Genomic DNA, 19,731 nt, shown 5'->3' on the forward strand with positions numbered 1-19,731 from the left:
GCTCACATTTAAATTCGTTGCAAGAGAGCGAAAGGAAAAAACAGCGGAATCCACAGTGTAGCAAAATTAACCGGATAAATATTAATGCGTAATTTCGTTCTCTTTTTCTTTTTTGCTCGAGGGTCACACGCGGCGCGCGCGTTTGCATTCGAGCGGAACGTAAATTTGCCATCCGAATTTGCGTATGCGTGAGAACGCACGAAACGTTCACTTTTGCCTTTGACGCAAATGGGACGTGAATTGTGCTGCGCTAATGCCTAACGGGCATCACCAATAATCATCCCGGCAAACGTATTAATCGATACCGTACGACATCCAACGGGTGACAACAGCGTTATGTAATAACGATCCCCTATAATGCAAACATCAGCACACACTATCAAATTAAATCATAATAAATACCCCCATTGATATCTACCATAGGACCATAGGACCAGCATGTGACGTCAAATCTTATTCGCTCGAAATATATCGCATTTTGTATTGTAATAGTGTCCTTATCGCGCGCGTTGGTCAAACGGAAGCATCATTAAATCAGAAAACACTAACAACACGCGTGACTGTGTATCTCGACTTTAGTAATTATTCTAATTATCACTGCCGTGTGTGATTTCCTGTTACGCCAGAAAGCCGAGCATAATTAAGCGCGCGTATTTAACGCGGTTGCATCCTTTCCGCCAGCATTCAATCAATCTTGTAATTTATGTAAAAATATATATGACGCTTATCGCGCAATGCATACATACCGAATTCTCACCGAAGGCCGATTATGTATTATACGACGGAAGAAAACAGGTAATCCGGTGACGTATACAGCTTGACACACGCAGAGATCAAAGGGATCACATATGGAAGCACTTCCAGGACGTACTTGGGATGTCCGTTGACAACGTCAAATGCAGTATCGATCGGAGCGCGGCGCGATAATCAATCTCCATCGGCGGCTCGTTTCAAAAATCGGTCATTTTTGCCGACGACATTGTTGCGTATCACACGCTTTTAGTAGCGAGCATACGGTTCTCCGAGTGGCTACCTTGGACGGGAAACTCAATTTGCAAAATGAAATTCATGGTTGACCGATGATGATCGTCGAGAGATGGGAGACAATCAATCCGCTTGATACGGCACTACCCCGCGGGGTTAGATCACTATTGCCGGTGGCTGACCCCCGATTCAGCAGCACGTTGCGCGAATTAGTCCCTGGCGTTTGCTCGCAAAGGTATCGTCCAATCATGCGAGTGCATCGCGCGCCGCCGTGATATGCGTGGCTGAGCCGCCTAAATCGAGTCTTCCACCTTCCAACTTAGCCTTTAATAGCTGCGTCGGGCTGCATTCAAACCACTCGTCCCTTTGACCTCCACGTGGCGGTAAAGACATGAATTTTGCACGGAGGATAATCTCGGAGTGACTTCAAGAACTGTGAAGACAAGGAGATCGCGGGAGATCAAAGGATCTCTCGATCAAAATCAACCTACTTTCGCATGGATATTTAATCAAAGCAGAAACGTGCAATTCAACAATTGTGCGAAGATCGTTTCTTTCGAATCTATTGTAAACGCCGTTTAAATTATTAATTCACGTTTACGTTGTGCCGTGAGGTCGAAGAAATGCTTAAAGTATTATAGATATTTGTCGAGATCCTTCACACAGACAGAGAGTTGAGACACGAGTATACACGAGAAGAAAAGTAACTCGAGCCGAGTATCATTCCCGGAGAAACATTATTTCTCTCGCTCTTTAGGAAGAAATCGCGAAACTGCACTTAAACCGCGCCGTCTAGCTCGTCCGTACGAGGGCTAATTTATTCGAGTTCGATGCAACTCGACTGTATCGCTCCGATTTGATCTGATCGAGGCGGAAACGCCTGATACACGAGTGATATGAAGATTGTTCGTTCTTTCAAATCTATCAGGTTGGCAACAAAGTCACAAGTCTTTTTTAGATAGATGGATAGATGGCTTTACTTGTCATTAAACGCAACTAACTTCACTCCAAATCCTATATAACCTTTATACCATTTGACATTACCAGCTTTCTTTAAGAAAAAAAAAAGTGCGTCACGCGGTAAAGAATTGTTTGCTTGGCATTGAAATAAAAATGGAAAATCAAAACGAGCATTTCCGCCATATTTTATTTTTTTATTTCCAAAAAGGAAAGACAGGCTGTGCAAGCCTGTTAAAATGTGCTGTGTATGGTGAGGAATCCTTAAGTGAGAATGCCAGTGTCAGCGTTGGTTCGCTCGTTTTCGTTCAGATTTTTCTATGAAAAATGCACCACGGTCGGCCAATTGAGGTCGATGACGACAAAATAAAAGAATTGCTTGAATCCAACCGTGTCATTATTATATGACACGGGAGATCGCTGAAATGGTAAACGTATCACACATGAAAATTGAAAACCATTTTAAATACCTTGGATACGTTAACAAACTCTATATTTGGGTTCCACACACACACACACACATGAGCTCAGAGAAATTCACCTCACCAAAACGCATCAATATCAGCGATTCTCTCCTGAAACGATCCGTTTTTGAAACAAATATTAATTGGCGATGAAAAATGGATTGCTTACGACAATGTGGAACGAAAAAAATCGTGGAACAAACGTGATGAGCCGTCACAAAGCACTTCTAAAGCAGACATTCATCAAAGGAAGATTTTGCTATCTGTTTGATGGAATGGATAAGGATATTCTGTTTTTTGAACTACTTGAACGTAATCAACGATTGATTCGGAATTGTACTGTCGTCAATTGAACAAAGTATACGATCAAGCAATCAAGCTGAAGCGCCCAGAACTGATGAATCGCAAAGATGTTGTCTTTTACCATGACAACGCTAGACGACATATACATACATTGTTGGTCATCCGCCAGAAATTATTGCAGCTTGGTGGGATGTGTTACCACATCCATCATTTCGTCTGACCTTGCAACATTAGATTACCATTTATTTTCCTTGCAAAATTCCTTGAAGGGAAAAAAATTCGATTTTGACGAGGCTATCAAATGGTATGATGAGGACCAGAAGTTCTACGAGGCCGGAATCATGAAGCTACCAAATGTCAAATGGCGAAAGGTCATTGAATTAAACGGATAATATATTGCAGAATAAAGTTTTTGCTTTGTGTGAAAAAATCGCTTTTCATTTACATGGAAAAAGAATGACATGACTTTCTTGCCGGCCTGATATCTTAAGAGCCGAGCGATTATTAATTCATCTTTACATCATGTCGTGAGATCGGAGAAAAACGCTTAAAGCGTCACAGATATTGTCGCAATCTTTCGTCACACAGACGAGTTGAGACACGAGGAGAAAAGTGACTCGAGTCGGGTAGCTTTCTCAGAGAGACATTACTCCTCGCGTTCCTTGGAAAGAAATCGCGAAACTGCACTTAAACCGCGCCGGCTGGCACGCTCGCGCTCGCGTCTGTGCGAGGGTTAATTTATTCGAGTTCAATGCAACTGCCGGGCTGAAAAAGTTTAAACCGCAGAAAAGACTTCCGCGGGGAGAAAGACCTGATAATTGCGTTTGCACCGCCGTTGCGTTTTCAACGTGCGCGCTCGGAAATTACGCCCCGGAACTCTGACGGCGCATTAAATAGCCGGCAGACATGTTCGCGAGCAAAACAATGAGAGACTATAGAGATCGTTTGCGACACGCACGTCGACCGGCCGAGGATTTACGGCGCCGTGGGTGCTTTCCGTGGTCTTTGTTCTAACACGACCAAGACGTTGCAGACTCCCGGGCCAGTATTGTATCAGCAGCGCGACGCTGGCGGGACACTCGCGGCAACTTCCTTCGCTAAACATTTATAGCGCGTTTCTGAATTTGAATCTCGCCCCCCGATTAAAAGTTTACTCGGACAAAGCAGAATCGCCCGAGAGCCGGCTCGATCGATCCAACGGCGACGGTACGCTGCTCTAATTTGATTCTCTGATTTATTCTACTTTCGACAAGTTGCTCCCGCATGCAAGACGCGTCGTATTTTTTAATATCCGTACGCCTTCGTCAAGCGGTTGATGTTGAAAATGGAGAAATGTGCTGAAAATTTAAGAAAAAGTATGCTAATTTTTAAATGCCAGTAAACACGACTCTGATTTTTAATAAATCTGTGCTCGTTGGTGATAAATCGGTAACCGGACCGGAGTGAAAACGCCGGTCCGCGATCAATTTTACGGCGAGAATTTTATGCGAAAGGAATCTGCGAGACTTTACGCTTGCCTTGACTTCACGTCCGCGTTGCAGGTGTCCTGGATGCGCAAGCGGGACATGCATATCCTGAGCGCAGGCACTCTCATGTACACGTCAGACCTGAGGTTCCTAGTGATCCATCCGGAGAAGTCGGAAAACTGGACGCTGCAGATCAAGTCGCCGCAGGAGCGCGACTCCGGCGTGTACGAGTGTCAGGTCAGCACCGAGCCGAAGATGTCGCTCAACTATAGCCTCAACGTGGTCGGTGAGTGCTGATCTGAATTATTCACCAACACCGCCGGCCTGGTTACGTAAAATCTCGGCCGCGCGTTCGCGTTGCCTTCCTCCGACGCGACGTCTCCCTGCCTCCTCTGACGAGACCTTACGGCGGCCGTCGATCGACAATCTATCTCGCCCGCGACCTCGAACCGCCCGCGAGAATCGAAGGGGTTAAAGTTTAAACGTCTTAAGTGCTCCGTCGCTCCGGGATTATCCTCTCGGTGTCGCGTCTCATCGCGCCGCTAGACCTTCGGGCTTCGGATTAACTTGTCGCGACTATTGACCGTCGACGTTGATATCCGAACGGTACACCGAACAGGAACACAGATAAACAGTGTACAGTGTATACAGAAAGAGGTTCAGTGACATTAGACGTTGGACGCTCGCTCGGATCGTCGAGCTGCAGTTACACTCGACTGCGAGAGTTTCGCTCCGCGCGCGTAATCCATCTGTTTGATCAATTCTGCTAATTCATCACACTTGGCAGTAGAATTGTACAGCCGATAAGAGATTAAGCGTAAGAGAGGTATTCGCGTTAACCATGGTTCATTTATTATCAAACGGCATTGTTGTGAAATTTGTACCGGGTAGATCACTATCTATTTTAATATATTGAATTAACATGTTATTTGCGTCGGTTGCACGCGCCTATATAGTATGTGCCGCGTCGGTATTTGCCTGGAGAATATTATTCCGCAATGTTGAAGCGTTTAATGCCTGCGTTATGTGCCTGCAACATACAATATTATGCCTGACATAATCGTCAGTGCGATAATGGGGGCGAATAATAGAATTAGCGACTGACTGCTGAAAAATTTCTCCGATTGCGAGGGTGTAAATCAAGCTCGGTTTTGTTGCGAACGGTATTGTTGATAATGACGCGCGATTGCGCACCCTCGTGCAACTGCGAGCGTGTCATTTTGCATCCCCTTTTGCACCCCCCTGCGCACAAAGTATACTTAACTGCAAAGACGCCTGGGAGACGTCATTTGTCTCGCACGTCATTTTAGACGTTGACGTCTCCGTGGCGCCAAGAATTATACGCCGATTATTGTGTTCACTTTTTTATAGCGTTCCTAAAGAAGCAAATACTGCGGGAACATAATAATATATTTTACGAATTGCTGAAGATACGTCATGTAATTTGTTTCAAGCCAACTATTTAGCGCGCATCGGGTCCTATTTTATTTATATGTTGAGGGATCAACGAGCTATCGTCGGGCGATATTCACGAGACGAAACCGCGCGTTTCCCCTCGCGGAGATACAGCAGTTAACCCTTTATAATCCTGCGCGACATCGGGGATTAACGTGTCGATTCGATAATTTATTCGGCCGAATAAACGCGCGTCGGTCGTATTTATGCCGCGCGCGCGCGCGCGCATACCTTTGCAAACAACCGGGCAAAAACGCGATTCTCTTGGCCGCGGCAAGATACACGATGCTACATTATCTGTAGCTTCTTTAAAGTTGAAGACAAGCACGCCGTGAAGATTTAGTTAGGCGAAGTCTGCACGATCCTTTCTTACGTTCGTGAATCTTTCAGCAGTTTCTGAGAACATTAGGGAAAACGACAACGATAACGCACGGCTTCCGTTTCTACCGTTGCGAGCGTCGTCGACCAAATAAAAAGCAACGAGCGAGAGAGGCCAACAGAAGCCAGCGGGTGGGGGAGAGCGAGTTATTTTTCCATCGAAAGTTGGAGCTAAGATACACTATAAACAACGTAAACTTCGTTGTACGTGCCATCCGGAAGGATTTCATATTGGCATAACTGCCGCGCCGGAGAACCAGTTCAACCTGTTCACCGCTGCAGTTCGCGACCCCCGTGAACTTTCAACTATAATAAACACCCGCCAGTCCCGTTGCAAATCGTCATAACTGCGCCGTCGTTCTCCCTCCGGCCGTTTCCTTCCTTCGGCGTGATTTCGCCGGGAGAAATTAATTGCGCTAATCGCGGCGTCACGCTCGCGACACGTCATACCTTTCGTCGTTCGTTCGCGCAGCTCGCGCTAATCAATACAAAAAGCGCGAAGGGCCGGGACTATTGGAGAACCGGCGTGTGTACAGCGATGCGGGCAAGTTCCTAGTGAAATTTTTAGATCCTTTCTAAACTTTTGTGTCCAACTTTGTTTGCACTTTAAACTCTCCCTCCTCCCTGATCTTTTTTCTTTAATTGACAAATTCCTCGATTTCGGCATCCGTGGATTCGCGCACGTGGATTCCTAATAATCATAAAATGTGAGTTCTCCTTATTGGAATATTGAATCGTTGGCCTGTGAAATTGTTTCACTCTCCGAAAGTCTTGAATCGCAAGAACCTAAGACTCTTTCCTCGATCGTGAAATTTTCCAATTTCCAGAACCCTGACCCTCCCGCCCCGCGCTGCTTTAAAACACAAGGTCCGGTCAAAGTTCCGCTTTGAAAAAAAGGACGAAAAGAACTCTCAGGGCTTCTCCTCGGCCCTCGGATGTAAAACGCCAATAGGACGAGGGAGTCAGTGGAAGCTCGCTGTGAGATGACTGTGGTGATGAAATGAGATAGAACCGAGAGAGAAGGGTGGCGGGACCGGAGGGAGGGGGAGGCGGAGGGAGCGACAGCACAGTCCGCGGAACACAAAAGGAGAAGACGCGGAGCGGGATTGGGGCAAAAGAAATTCATTTTTTTCTCGCTTCGCGACTTTTTTTCCAGCTTCGTCGTTCGCTCGTGTGGTTGGGTAAGGTTGAAAGCCAGAGAGCATGGATTTATCCGCTTCCGCTCGCGAATACAGGGCCGCCGCGCCGCAGAGACAACCGTTGAATGTTGAAGTCCGCTCGCGAGGCTAGGCAGAGGAATAAATGAGAAGAGGCTAGGGAGGAGGACGGGCGGGCGGGCGGGGGAGGGAAGGGTAGCGTACGAAGCGCAAGGGTGGAGAACGTAAGAGCTCCCGGCGTGCTGCGAAGAGAAAGGTGCTCGATAAGCGGCTTGGAGAAAACACGTCGACGTGAACCGAGTCCTTCTCCAGCTCCTGCCACATTCCTCCCTCGCCCTTCCTCTCGTCCCAAGCCTATCCCCCTCCTCTTTTTGCGCGCGTACGAGCACATCGATGCAGGTGCATCTACTCCGTCTGGAGCATTTATGCTCGGGCACGAGAGGAAAGGAGGGGCGAGGCAGAGAGAGGAAAGTCGGCGCGAAATAAATCGTCTTTCTTTCGCACGTTTTCTCGTCCGTAAAGTCGTAAAACATGAAGTCTACGGCGAGATCAATTTTACAAATCCGTTCTGCAAAAAGCCGGAAACGCGGCAAGTCCCTGCTGGCTGTAGCCCGAAAGATCTCATTGGCTATGAAGTATGCCCGTGGGACGGTGGGGCGAGGGGGAGGAGGAGGGTGAGAGTTGCGCGTTTCTGGTAAGTCTGCCGTAAAGATCGCCGGACGGTGATCGATTAAATAAATGTCTCGACAAAGACGAAGGGGAAATTGACTGAAAAGTGACGTAACGAAGCCACTCCGCTGAAATATCTTACGTAATCGATAGGAAGAATTACTTTATCGCGACGGATCACCAAAAAGATCACAACAAGAGAAAGCAGAGATCTTTAATAAGAGTATATAAGATAAGACGCAAATATTTATACCAGCAACAATTTATAACAAATGCATTATTTTCATAAAAGCACATCCAATTTAGGACAGAATAATCGGATATTAGATAATTCTCAAGTAAGAGTTTCATTTTTAAGGATAATTCAAGATGGAGATAATGAGGGATGGAGAGATTGGGAGGGGTAGAACAGCAGCCTGTAATGTTAAATCTTAAGATTCTCTCTCTTTTCTCTGACTGATCTTTCAAATCCGATGTAGTCCGTTTATACAGAGTTAATATTGAGTCGAAACTTTGACTCGGTTTTTATAACAACAAAATTGTTCAATACGAAAGTTGATACAGAGCTCCCTCGTAATTCACGTAATTCCAGTTGTCGAGTCGAAACATGTCCTGCGGAGAAAAAACTCACGTTCCAAAATACGCGAGGATAATAAAATTCTGCCGGCGAATAGAATTTTGAATCGCACCGTTATACGGCGTATACATCTCTGACTCGGCATTTTTTTCCGCTACTGCGAGCTTTCGCCGTTGAAGCGAGCGGTGTAAATACATCCGAATTAGCCACTAATGCGTTTTTTGCCACCCGTGCATTTGTTAAGCGACCCGCCCTGCCCCCGTCAAAATAAATCTAAACCCATTTCTCCCAAACTCCCGACCTTACGTGAAAGCTCGCGCACGATCGGGTCGACTTAAAAGTCCGAGGTAAATTCGCTTCAGCCGTGGAAATCTTAGGAAACAGAGAGGCATGTTGTCGCCATTTTGCGCGAACAAACACGTATACGATAATGATAATATTGCAATTATTATTGCATTTAGTAGGTCGCGCATGACTTGTTACAGGAAGCAGTCCGAAATGGATGTAATATAGAAACACGCAGTGTCGACAATCTGTTTCGGTGAATGCTCTATTTAAATGGAATTAAATCCTATTTAACTATTATATCGAACGTACATTTGACTCAAATATGCACTCAATTTCATACAAATGGATCACATGTATCCTCTAAAAAATAACACGTTGCACAATAGTTGCGCTGAAAACGAAAATATATTGTTAAGGCGCGCTTAGCGCAACACACCCGATGCCTTCATTTCGCATTCATGCGTACGCAAATATTAAATGTGGGAGCACAGCATTAACTACACGAAGATCTACTGGTAATTCAGCTGTAAATGTATGACGATATCGTGGTTCAAAGCTATCCTAGCTTACGACGTACTATAATAGATTCCACGCTGGCCGCTCTGCGATGGCGCGTTAATGAATGCACTCCGCTTGTGCACCGACGTAATCGCGAACCCGACGAGAGAGTGAAAATGATAATTGGCCGGCAAGGATTTGCGAGGTAACGATGGCACCGGCGACAAAGCCGTAACGGGGCTCGTTAAATATTGATGTACTCAGCCAATTATCGACATTCCCTTGTTCCATTATCGTCGCCGGCGACTGAAAAAATCGATACTCCTTTTCAGCAAAAAATCGGCAACGAGTATTAAAATTCTCCGGAGGAGATAGATAGCGAAGTCCTGCGTTATTTCCTTTAGCGAGTAGCGACGGCAAAGCTGATCATTTCTAGAGGTCGTTATCGATATTTCCGGCGGATCGGTATTTCGTTATTGTTTCTGCAAGGGTAGCGAGAAATTTGTCCCGCTTGCTATTATATGTCGGCGATGTAACTCAAGACAGTACATATTACGAGATGCGCTCTCCGGTTTTTATTTCCCGCGCCATGGTGCGATTGTGATTTTTAACGAAATCCTATATTGCATTATGTATCGCGATCCCGTGTTAGCGATTCCGAGGGCCTTGTCGACGCGATGTTTCATTCAGAGAAACGGCTATGTCAGCCGCAGCATACTGGCGAATATCGACTGCGCGATGGAAGGCATAAAGATATGAATAAGATAGTACAATCGCATGCGGAGGTACATTTCGCCGACGAGAAGATATAAAGATAGAGATAATATAGCGTCCAGTTACATACATTTTATACGGCGTTTCAAACTTATAAACCTGCTCTTCGAAAGCGACGTAACTCACAAATCGTCATTTCCCCATAGACTGCAGAAAAGAAAAGGCCTCCTCGATAAAATATTCTCCTTAACTTTAACAGTATTTTCCTTTATTAGTCAGTGGAAACTAATGAAACGCCTAACAACATATCATCCATCCGAAAATATCTAAAATGTATATAACAAAGATATTTTCAAGAATTCAGTCTCTTTTCTGATTTCTCTGATATTTGTCTGATACTCCCTGGAATATCGAGCGTTTTGCCGTTGTCTGTTATTCGCTGGAAAAAAAAGAGAAAAAAAATGCGAACAATTTTTATCGCTCTTGTGTGCGCCATTGTCGAGTACTATCATTAAAAGAAGACGCACGTAACGGGAAGTGCTTGAGGGATCTTCTCTCGGGCATAGATTTGATCCCGTAGGTCCCGCCGCGGGAATTCACTTTAATCACTTTAATCATACTTTTAATTAAGAACGGTATAAGTCATTCCTCGCCGCGAGACGAGAATGCGAGACACGACGCGATCATAAATAAGACCAGCGCGGACGGTGTTATGGCCGCCGTCACCGCCGCTGGACAGTGATTTTAAATTACGCGAGACGCGCGGAGGATGAAATTTAATTCAATCTTTATAAAAGCGCCTGGAATCCTACCCTCCCCCCCCTCCCCGCCACCCTCCTCTCTCTAATATTTTCTAACTTTCACTCTCCCCAAGCAGATGTCGCTGAATCTTCAGCTTCGCTCAGCGACGTGCGCGTACACGCGTGTGTTCGACGCACTCCTTGTGATTTTGCTCGAGCAGAATTACAGTGGATGTAATTAAATTAAGGAAGCTCACGTAATCAAACGCTCTCCGCCTCTGACAAAGCGTTTGCTGCGACGTACCTCCTACGACGCTTCAAACGAGACATCCTCCCAGAGCGTCGCGATTTTCCACCGTCGTAATTTCTTCCGTCACAATAGATCGGACCTCCCGTGTCGAAAAGCTCGTACGCGACGCGTCGTCGTATTTTCGCTCGGAAGAAACGACCGCGCACTCGCTCGAGGGCCCACCTCGAGGGCGGAATAAATACTTTTCGGGCGAAACGCCCGGCGTATATCCCGGCGTATACGTGCGGATGCGCATACATAATCACGGATATACACCGGAGAAAAGGGTGAGAGGAAGGAGGAGAAAGAGAGCGCGACGTACAGAAATAATTGCTCTCTGATGTTTTCATTATCGTCGTAATATTCGCACGCCATTGCGTTCCTCACTTCCCTGCTCCCTCGCCTGCACATAATAACCGCGTGTTTCGGAGGCAGGCTTCCGCGCTTACGCAAGCCGAAATATTTCATCTTACGTGAGACGAGGGACCTTTTATGTCAAGACGCGGGGGCGTCCGTGTTGTGAGGAGGAGGAGTTCACGGGAATCCACGGAATAATTTGTGCAAAACTTCAGAGGGGTAACTTTGGCGGCAACTTGGCGGGAAGCTTCGGGACAGTATACTCGCAACGAATGAAGTTACGTGTCTCGCGGATTTCTTTATTCGCGCGGAACATTCAATTACCGCATGCTATCCCGCGCAGGTCCTTACGCATAATATCACGTCAGTGGATGCTGATAGATAGAGTCAACGAAATGCTGCGAAATTGTATATACTTTCCCTTTTTATATAATTGTTCCCGCGCATAAGTTTCGTCCGTATGATGATCGACCATTGAGAGTTACACTTCGCACGCGTGTTGGGATTTTTCCTACGTTGAATTTTGCGAGTCAAGGCCGGGATTACCATGAACTCGACGCGACGGGACGTGAAGTGACACAAAACCTAAAACACATTGTTTTATGTATTATATGTGGTTAGTTACGATCGACTTTACATAACGTGACGTGAAATATCGGAACTTAACGCGACGTGAAGCTTGCCAATGTCAAGCTTAGATGTTGTGTTCCGTCAAGTCGGACTGTTCATGTGACACTTTCAGCCAATCAACGTTATGCCAGGTTATGCCCGTCACCAAACTGAATTTTTCTTCGAGAAATATCTCTCACACCAATGTTTCGTATTCGTTTCCTCTACCACAGTTGAAGATACAAATACCCAGCCAAAATTAAATTTACAAATTGACAATGCCTCACGGCAGAATTCATTATTACGGCACGGCACGTTACGTTATGATCGTAATATCAAATATAACCTCAAACGTCAAATTCACGTCACGTCCCGTCGCGTTCCATTACGTAAAGTTCATCGTAATCGCGCCCTTAATCGTAGCGCGTCCTAATTAATAGCGATTTTCAAGCGCAAGAATTTCACGATTTGACAGGCGTAGTTTTGCGACAATGGCGCAGGCGCGACAAGCGGTTTTCAGAGTTAATTAAATTGTAACGCCGTATCCATTCGAAAACGTATACACAACGGTGCGCTGTACGCGCGCGGTAATATTCCGACGAAATAATATTCGTTTACTCAATGATCGGCCGCAGAGGTAAAACTGCGGTCATTTTTCGTTTATAAATAATGCATCCCACACATATTGGACACGCAACGCACGTAACCGACGAGCGAAATGACAGAAGATGGGAAATAATATTTAAGCGGCGTCAGAACTGCGGTCGTTATTATTCGTGCAATTAAGTCTCATTGTCACGATTGGTCACACTTGGCTACAATATGGGAGCGAATGACACGCGTTAACGCACTGACGGCTTAATTGGTTTCTCCCTCCTTCCTGCTGCGTCCCTCCCTGGTGGAACGCAGTACAGCGCGTCCACAAATCAATTTCAGAATTCGCGGCCGTAATGCACGAAGCAATACGATTCTTCGAAATCGGCACAAACCCGAACGTCCGTGTCGACTCGGACCCCGCTTTTATATCTGATTCTTTTTTTTCTCCATATAACTTCCAAACTCCGAAATTGTATACGAGTATATTTTTTCCCTCCCGTCGACGAGGGAGATTCTATCTAAAACCGCTGTTCACATCAAACAACCAATCTTTCTGCGCAAGAGCCCAGTAGATTGTTGCATAAGTATTTTGCTAACAGTTAATTGTGACAAGGTTTCGAGTATTCTCCGAATATTTGGTAGTGCATGGCATTCACACATGATGTTTCATCGAATACTCTACGCTTGTAACGAACAATATTTACAAGCCGGCAGATTGCCGTTTTAATAAACTCGTTCTAGAATTGCTCCTCCGCATATTATTCCTCTCGCGTGATGTTTTTCCCGAAAACGCTGTTTAATTTAGAGACCGAGTGCGGAATATTCTCCAGTTATAAGCTAATATTTTCCACATTCTGTCCGACGGCGTTTAGTAGAACGGCGAGTAGGAATTGGCTTTTAACACATGCAGTTTTTAACACGCATGTCTCATATTTCTGCGTGTCGCTATTGCGCAGGAGCTTTCAACATTAACAAACATAAAACTCCAAACATTTCGGACGTCGTCACAGTCGATCGCGACATTCACGTTCCGAAGCCGTCAAATTTCTGTCGCGCGACGTATAATCGCAACAACGCTGCGCTGTTTCGAGGGGACAGAACGCGAGTATTTGTCACTCTTACGGCAATTATGGTCTCGCAGGATCGTTTATCTCGTCATGATAGTTAGATTATCTCCATTCAGCCGCAAGATACATGTACAGATCCATGAACGGCGATATCTCTCCGCATATCCAAAGCGACCCATTTCAGTCCCCTTTCCTCGCAAATTCGTCTCTCACTGGGACTCGGACAAACCAACATAGCTGGGAAACTGGCTTAAGCATTATGCTGAATGGACCTAGTATTACCTAGAGATGAACCTTTTAGAGCGTCTACTTTTACGACGTTTTCCCGTTGCTTAAATATTTCACCGAGAGTCTCATCTCACACGGAAACGCCACGGCGTCTCATGTTATGACGAAGATGTAACCTTCGAAATTGTTCATTGAAATCTACGCTGCTTCTTCTCAGACTGCTGCTTTGTCCGACGTAACAATCGCCGCCTATCGCGCCTACGAATTTAAAAGATCAAGAATGCAACGAGAGAGACGTGTCGAATAATGATCTACGCGCAAGGAAGCGCTCAAGAAAGGTCGGAGCACTAATCGCGAACAAACCCTCCCCACTCGGATTAATGGCATAGCGATTCTGCCAGCTGCACTTCGCAAGTCATCAACGGCCGTGCGCGCGCGAGTTTGCGAGTCATTACGGATCTTTGACGAGCCCAGTTGCAGTCGCAGTCGCACAATGCGCCGAGATGATTCCCTTCCACTCTTGAATCGTTCAATTTAGCCGGCAGCCGCGACGCTTTAAGTTTCCAGAAACTCCCTAATTTACGCCGGCGTATTTATCTGCCGTTGCAATTAAGAGAGTTGCAGTCGCACTTAGCCGATTCCGATCGCCAAATGCAGCGAAATTAAACGCCGACTCTTTAGCCCGGGCTGCCCTTACGATGACATTTGCGCTGTATTATATAGTCGCGTTCTACTTTAAAGTTGCCTCCTTCGACGGACGATCCAACTTCTCGCGAGATCGCCCCCGGGTAACAACGGGCCTCAAAGGATTGAATAACGGTTAATTATTTTACAGGTATAATATTTTGCAGATGGCTTGTGACAGATGATATCACGGAAACGGGAGCTCGCGCGTCACCCGGCGTCGTTCTTAAATACTCGTAATTAAAGCCACAGCAGATTTCCTTTCTTGAGCGCTTCCTTGCGCGTAGATCATTATTCGACACGTCTCTCTCGTTGCATTCTTGATCTTTTAAATTCGTAGGCGCGATAGGCGGCGATTGTTACGTCGGACAAAGCAGCAGTCTGAGAAGAAGCAGCGTAGATTTCAATGGACAATTTCGAAGGTTACACCTTCGTCATAACATGAGATGAGCAGAGATTACACGCAGATCGGTGTCTCCGTGGATATCTTATTATATAAACGCTCGGCTTTAAACGGGGTATTAATGAGCCCTTTCGCGTGACCTAACTGTCACAAAAGAGGAGCCATTAGCAGCATTTGTCGCGATCAACGAGTACACGGAATGCTCGATAACTGGCAGTAATGCTTGACTTCGAATTACTCGCTCGATAAAGAGATAAGCTATACGAACGGGGACGCCATCGATGATCGTTTGATTTCTAATTCGTTTAAATCATCGGAGTAAAATAAAATATGTGCATAAAATCGATTCTTTTCGAGTTGATTTATCTTGCGATTTATCATTGCGAGAAAGACACGAAAAAGATCGACTGTTTCCCCGTTTGAACAGCCGCTCGTCTTAAATTTTTACAACTACAATTTTACAAATTACATTAGTTTCTCGCGCGTTAAGAGCGGTAAAGATATTTTCTATAGAGCGTGCAATCAGAGATCCTTCGTGACAATAAGGACCTCAGTAAACTGTGACGCGGTACGTGCAAATAATTTGTGTGTTTAATCACGCGGAACAGGAGTATGCTGGCGGCGCGTTCTCGCGGCTCTGTGACTATCGTTATCGCGCGTCAGGTAGATTAAGCTCGATTCGAGCTAGCAATGGTGTTAAATCTGCCATAAAATTACGTATTCGAATAAACGTTTGCGTTGCGAGCTCCATAAAATTCATGTTAAACTTCGCTCAACTTTACCCTCAATTGCACATTGTGAAATGCATTTCGTAGGGCGAGCATGTCACGATGAGTACCTCATCGAGCACCTGTCAAATCTCTCCACGCAGTCAAGGTGAAACGCATGTCGGACCTACATAAAGCTCAAATCGATCTCTCGTCGCGGCGATTCGTCGCTTCGTTTCGTGAGTCGCGCGAATTTACTGGCAAAAACAAACGAGACAGCCAGGTCGACTCGACAAATTCGACGAGTAAATTCTACCTTGGGAAATTCAGTCGCCGAGAAGTTGGCGGTTTGCTCGACAGGCTTCCACGAGCAGGACGTCTAGCGCGTATCACATTAGATTGTGACAATGTAAACAGCATACAAACGATTCGAGAGTGACGAAGCACGTTTCGAGCATCAACCTTGTATTGATCTAATTTTGTTATTTTAGACGCAAACCGCCGTGCGGTATTTCCGCAAGTATATGCGCCGTATTATCTCTCTCTCTCTCTCTCTCTCTCTCTACCGAATTGAATTACTATTTGCAGCAATGAAATATCCGTTTAACATCAGATATCCGAGAATTGAGATTTTTCTCTAATTTATCTACATTGATATATGATTTATTAAAATACATTTAACAGCGCTGCTTTTTTCTGACTGATTTTTCCTCTCCCGAGAACTCGCGTGAGAATGTCCTAACATGTTCCAAGCTATCGAAGAAAGATAGAGTCGGGAGATACATCTTTCACCAGAGTCAGTAATCCGCAGATTAAACGCGCTTGTCGGAACACCGGGAAACAATCCGTGCGATAGAACGCCGAAATACAAAGGAAACTCGCTTTCCGCCGGCTGACGACTGGTAAAATCGCATCGCACTTGCACAAACCGCGCGCGATCTCCTCGAGAATTGTGGACGATCGCGATGTGACCGTTATCGATCCGCCGAGATCGGACATTCATTTCGAATAAAACTGCTCACTACGTTGTAATCTTACGTGTTCTCTAATCGTAGGAGGGGAAAAAAAGAGGAAAGAGTCGTCCGTTTGATGAAGTGCTTATTCGCCCGTCTTTCTTTCCCTCTTCCGCGCCGGCTAGTTCCCTCCTCCGATAATTCTCCGATAATTGAGAAGAATTTCTCTGACGCCCCATTTACATTAATATCGCTGCCGTAATATTTTTCTGTCATGTTTCACCGTCATTACCGGCGGGCCAGTACCGCCCTGGGAATTTCTATCGTCGCACCGACGAGTCTCGACGGTGCGAGCCAACGGAGGTGCGACCGCAGACACCGGCGTGCGCATGCAGATACATAAAGTTTTACGCGTTAGATTGTAACAAGCAGTCTCGTGTAGTAAACTTTAATGTCCCAAAGGCTGTAATCAAACGTCATCGTGCCTCCGTACGCGAAGGGCGGAGAATTTTTGCTAGGCGGCGGCTGTAAAACACTACAACTTCCGGACGGATTGAGGCACTTCCGCTGTGCATCTGTCGATTCTATATATAGCGGGCTACGTTATGAATGCTGCTGACAGACAATTTGACCCGCGATTTTGTAATCGAGTCTTTTCGCTCGTGGGATTGAACGAACAATGAATTCAACGGCGTTTACGACTTAGAAGCGTACAACGGAATACTTCGAAAAAGTGCAGTTACAAAAATCCAAGTGTATAGCACGAAGTGGATAGCTCGCTCGCTATATATGCTGTCTCGAAAGTGCTTGCCTTTCCTTTGCCGAAAAAAGGGGGAAAGAAAAGAAAATGCAATTGCCGCACCCGCGCTCTAGAAGCTCTAGAAGCTCACGACAACTTCGCGCATTATACTTTTCCGAATTTAAACAAAGTAGGTTTAGTGAGCCATTCGCTAGCTAAGGACTCCTTGAAGAATCGCTAAAGGCGCCAAGCGCCGTTTCTAAAGAAGGAAGTAAAGTAACCGCTATTTAAGCGCTTCCCAACCAAATTATTTTCTTTAAGCAGGCAATAAAGAGAAACGACGTTTGGTGTCGGTAAAAGGGCAAACTCATTTTTCGCTAGGTTATTCCCTTCACATTTTTAAATTGCGCACTTTATCTCCGAGCTATAAATATTAAAAGCTGAACTTGGCGGCAGCGGTGAGGAGACTTTTTGTTTAAACGTCGAAATGTCAGTAATTTTCGACCTTTAATAGTCACGATTAAATCTGAGAAAGCACGGAAAAGCACGTAAGTCCACGAAACGGCAGCGGAGAAATACCGAGCATAGGGAGATATTAAGCGCGGAGAGATATCGATCTCGTCGACTTTAATAGGATCTCAATTTAAAGTTTAATTATCGAAATGCAGGCCTCGCGGAAAAAAAATAACTCGCTACTCGGGAAAGTTAATGCGCGTTATCGCCGGGCATAAATTGCGCCCGCTTAGAACCCTTATAACTCCAATAACCCTTGTAACATAATTTCTGGAAAAAATATGCATCCCGATATGCAGCCGAACGCGCGTCGCTGCCGAATAGGTGAGAATTTATATGCAGCGTAAAGAGTGCATCGCGTATGCATCGAACGCGTATGAGTCAAACACTTTGAATCGCAGGCGAATCTCGCGTCTAGCCGCGCAGTCAGATGCAGCTGCGACGTATAATCTATGTAAACAGTTGACCTGCCCCACATTTTGAATACATATTTCATAGTCTCGAGTACAGCTCGGTCGAAATAATCGATTTCCCGCTCTCCCGAGAAGCTAATTGCACGGAAATGTTGCATCTATTTGGCGAAATCTCACAACATCGTCGCGAGTTTTTCGCCTCCATTTCCTCACGTTGTTATACAATACTGTATAATAATACCATATAATTATTAAAATGGTAAAAGGTATACTATGTATATATATATATATATTTTCTTATTATTAATAATTATGTACGATATTGTTGTATAAAATATATACATATATATATATTTAGTGCTTCGAATGAATTGTTCGATACAGATGAATGCATAAATAAACAATTATTTAATAATTAATGAGTTGATGCGAGCGCACGCGCATGTGTGTGTATGCATGTATCGTTCGTTATACGTAACATGTACATCGAACGAGCCATTTAAAAGACCAGAACTGTCTTTGTCTGTTACTTGCGGTATTGCAGAAATGTTGTAGCGCTTACATTCTTCTCGTCCGGAAAATTAAATTTCAACGCGTACAACAACTGAATAAAGTGTACGATCGAGCGAACGTTCAACATACGATTAAATTCGCTCTCCAGACACGTTACACCGCGAATGACCAAAGCTATCGAAAAATTACATATTATGCACAACAGAGTGACACCAAAATGATAATCGAATGCTTTAACGAACGGTCGTTGCGAATGTTACAAATGCCGCTGATGTCACGCAAGAGTCGTTTATCACTCGAGCGCTTTAGCGCATCCGCATTGAAGCCAAATTTCGATGCGCCACTCTTGTAATGCGTGACATTTGGTAATAATGAGATACACGACATGTCGGATTTCGTCGACACGATTTTCGCGTGTATTTTGCATTTCTTAGAACCTGTGCGAAATATGCAACTACTCAATTGCAAAGACCTTCCGCACCGTGATAATTTGATTTTGTTGTAATATTTGCGATGACGAGAAAGGTTTTATTAAGACAACTCAGAGAACGCAACAGTAATAATAAAGATTAAATTCGAACTTAAATTGAGCTTCACTGAAAATTGAGGAAACGTTAAACGGGTATCGAATAGAATACTGAAGGAGGATACGAATCGCATGTAAATAGAGCTAAAATGGAATTCGAATAAAATTTAAATTCGCGTTGTTCTTAAGCGAAAGTAACCGGCGCGGCGGTTCGACTGGATCGAAAAGACTTGGACTTGAGTAAGAGTAATGTTTAAATTTGCAAAACACACACCGAAACCGATCCGAATGGCAATATCGCGAAAGAATCGCATGGCTGCGTCAACCTTCTCCCCTCTACAACAAGTATTAGATAAGTGAACGCAAGCAGAGGAGATAATCGCAGGAAGCGCAATGAAAATTTCTGCGCGTTCCATCTCGCAAACCGAACACGTATCGGACGAGCAAATTGCAGAGAAATCGAATGAACGGACTCGATACGTA

The 19,731-nt window shown here is 45.1% G+C and overlaps 1 protein-coding gene across 1 annotated transcript in view; it reads left to right on the forward strand.

The window, feature by feature from the left end:
- dpr1 (defective proboscis extension response 1) overlaps positions 1–19,731 on the forward strand; it is a 382,968-nt gene that overhangs the window by 227,565 nt on the left and 135,672 nt on the right. Inside the window, exon 3 of the mRNA XM_025307399.1 lies at positions 4,250–4,460. Within this exon, the coding sequence (XP_025163184.1) occupies positions 4,250–4,460 (211 nt within the window). The remainder of the gene's footprint in view (positions 1–4,249; positions 4,461–19,731) is intronic.

This window comes from Harpegnathos saltator, unplaced genomic scaffold (assembly GCF_003227715.2).
Source record: "Harpegnathos saltator strain DR-91 unplaced genomic scaffold, Hsal_v8.6 scaffold855, whole genome shotgun sequence".
In the NCBI taxonomy this organism is placed as follows: domain Eukaryota; kingdom Metazoa; phylum Arthropoda; class Insecta; order Hymenoptera; family Formicidae; genus Harpegnathos; species Harpegnathos saltator.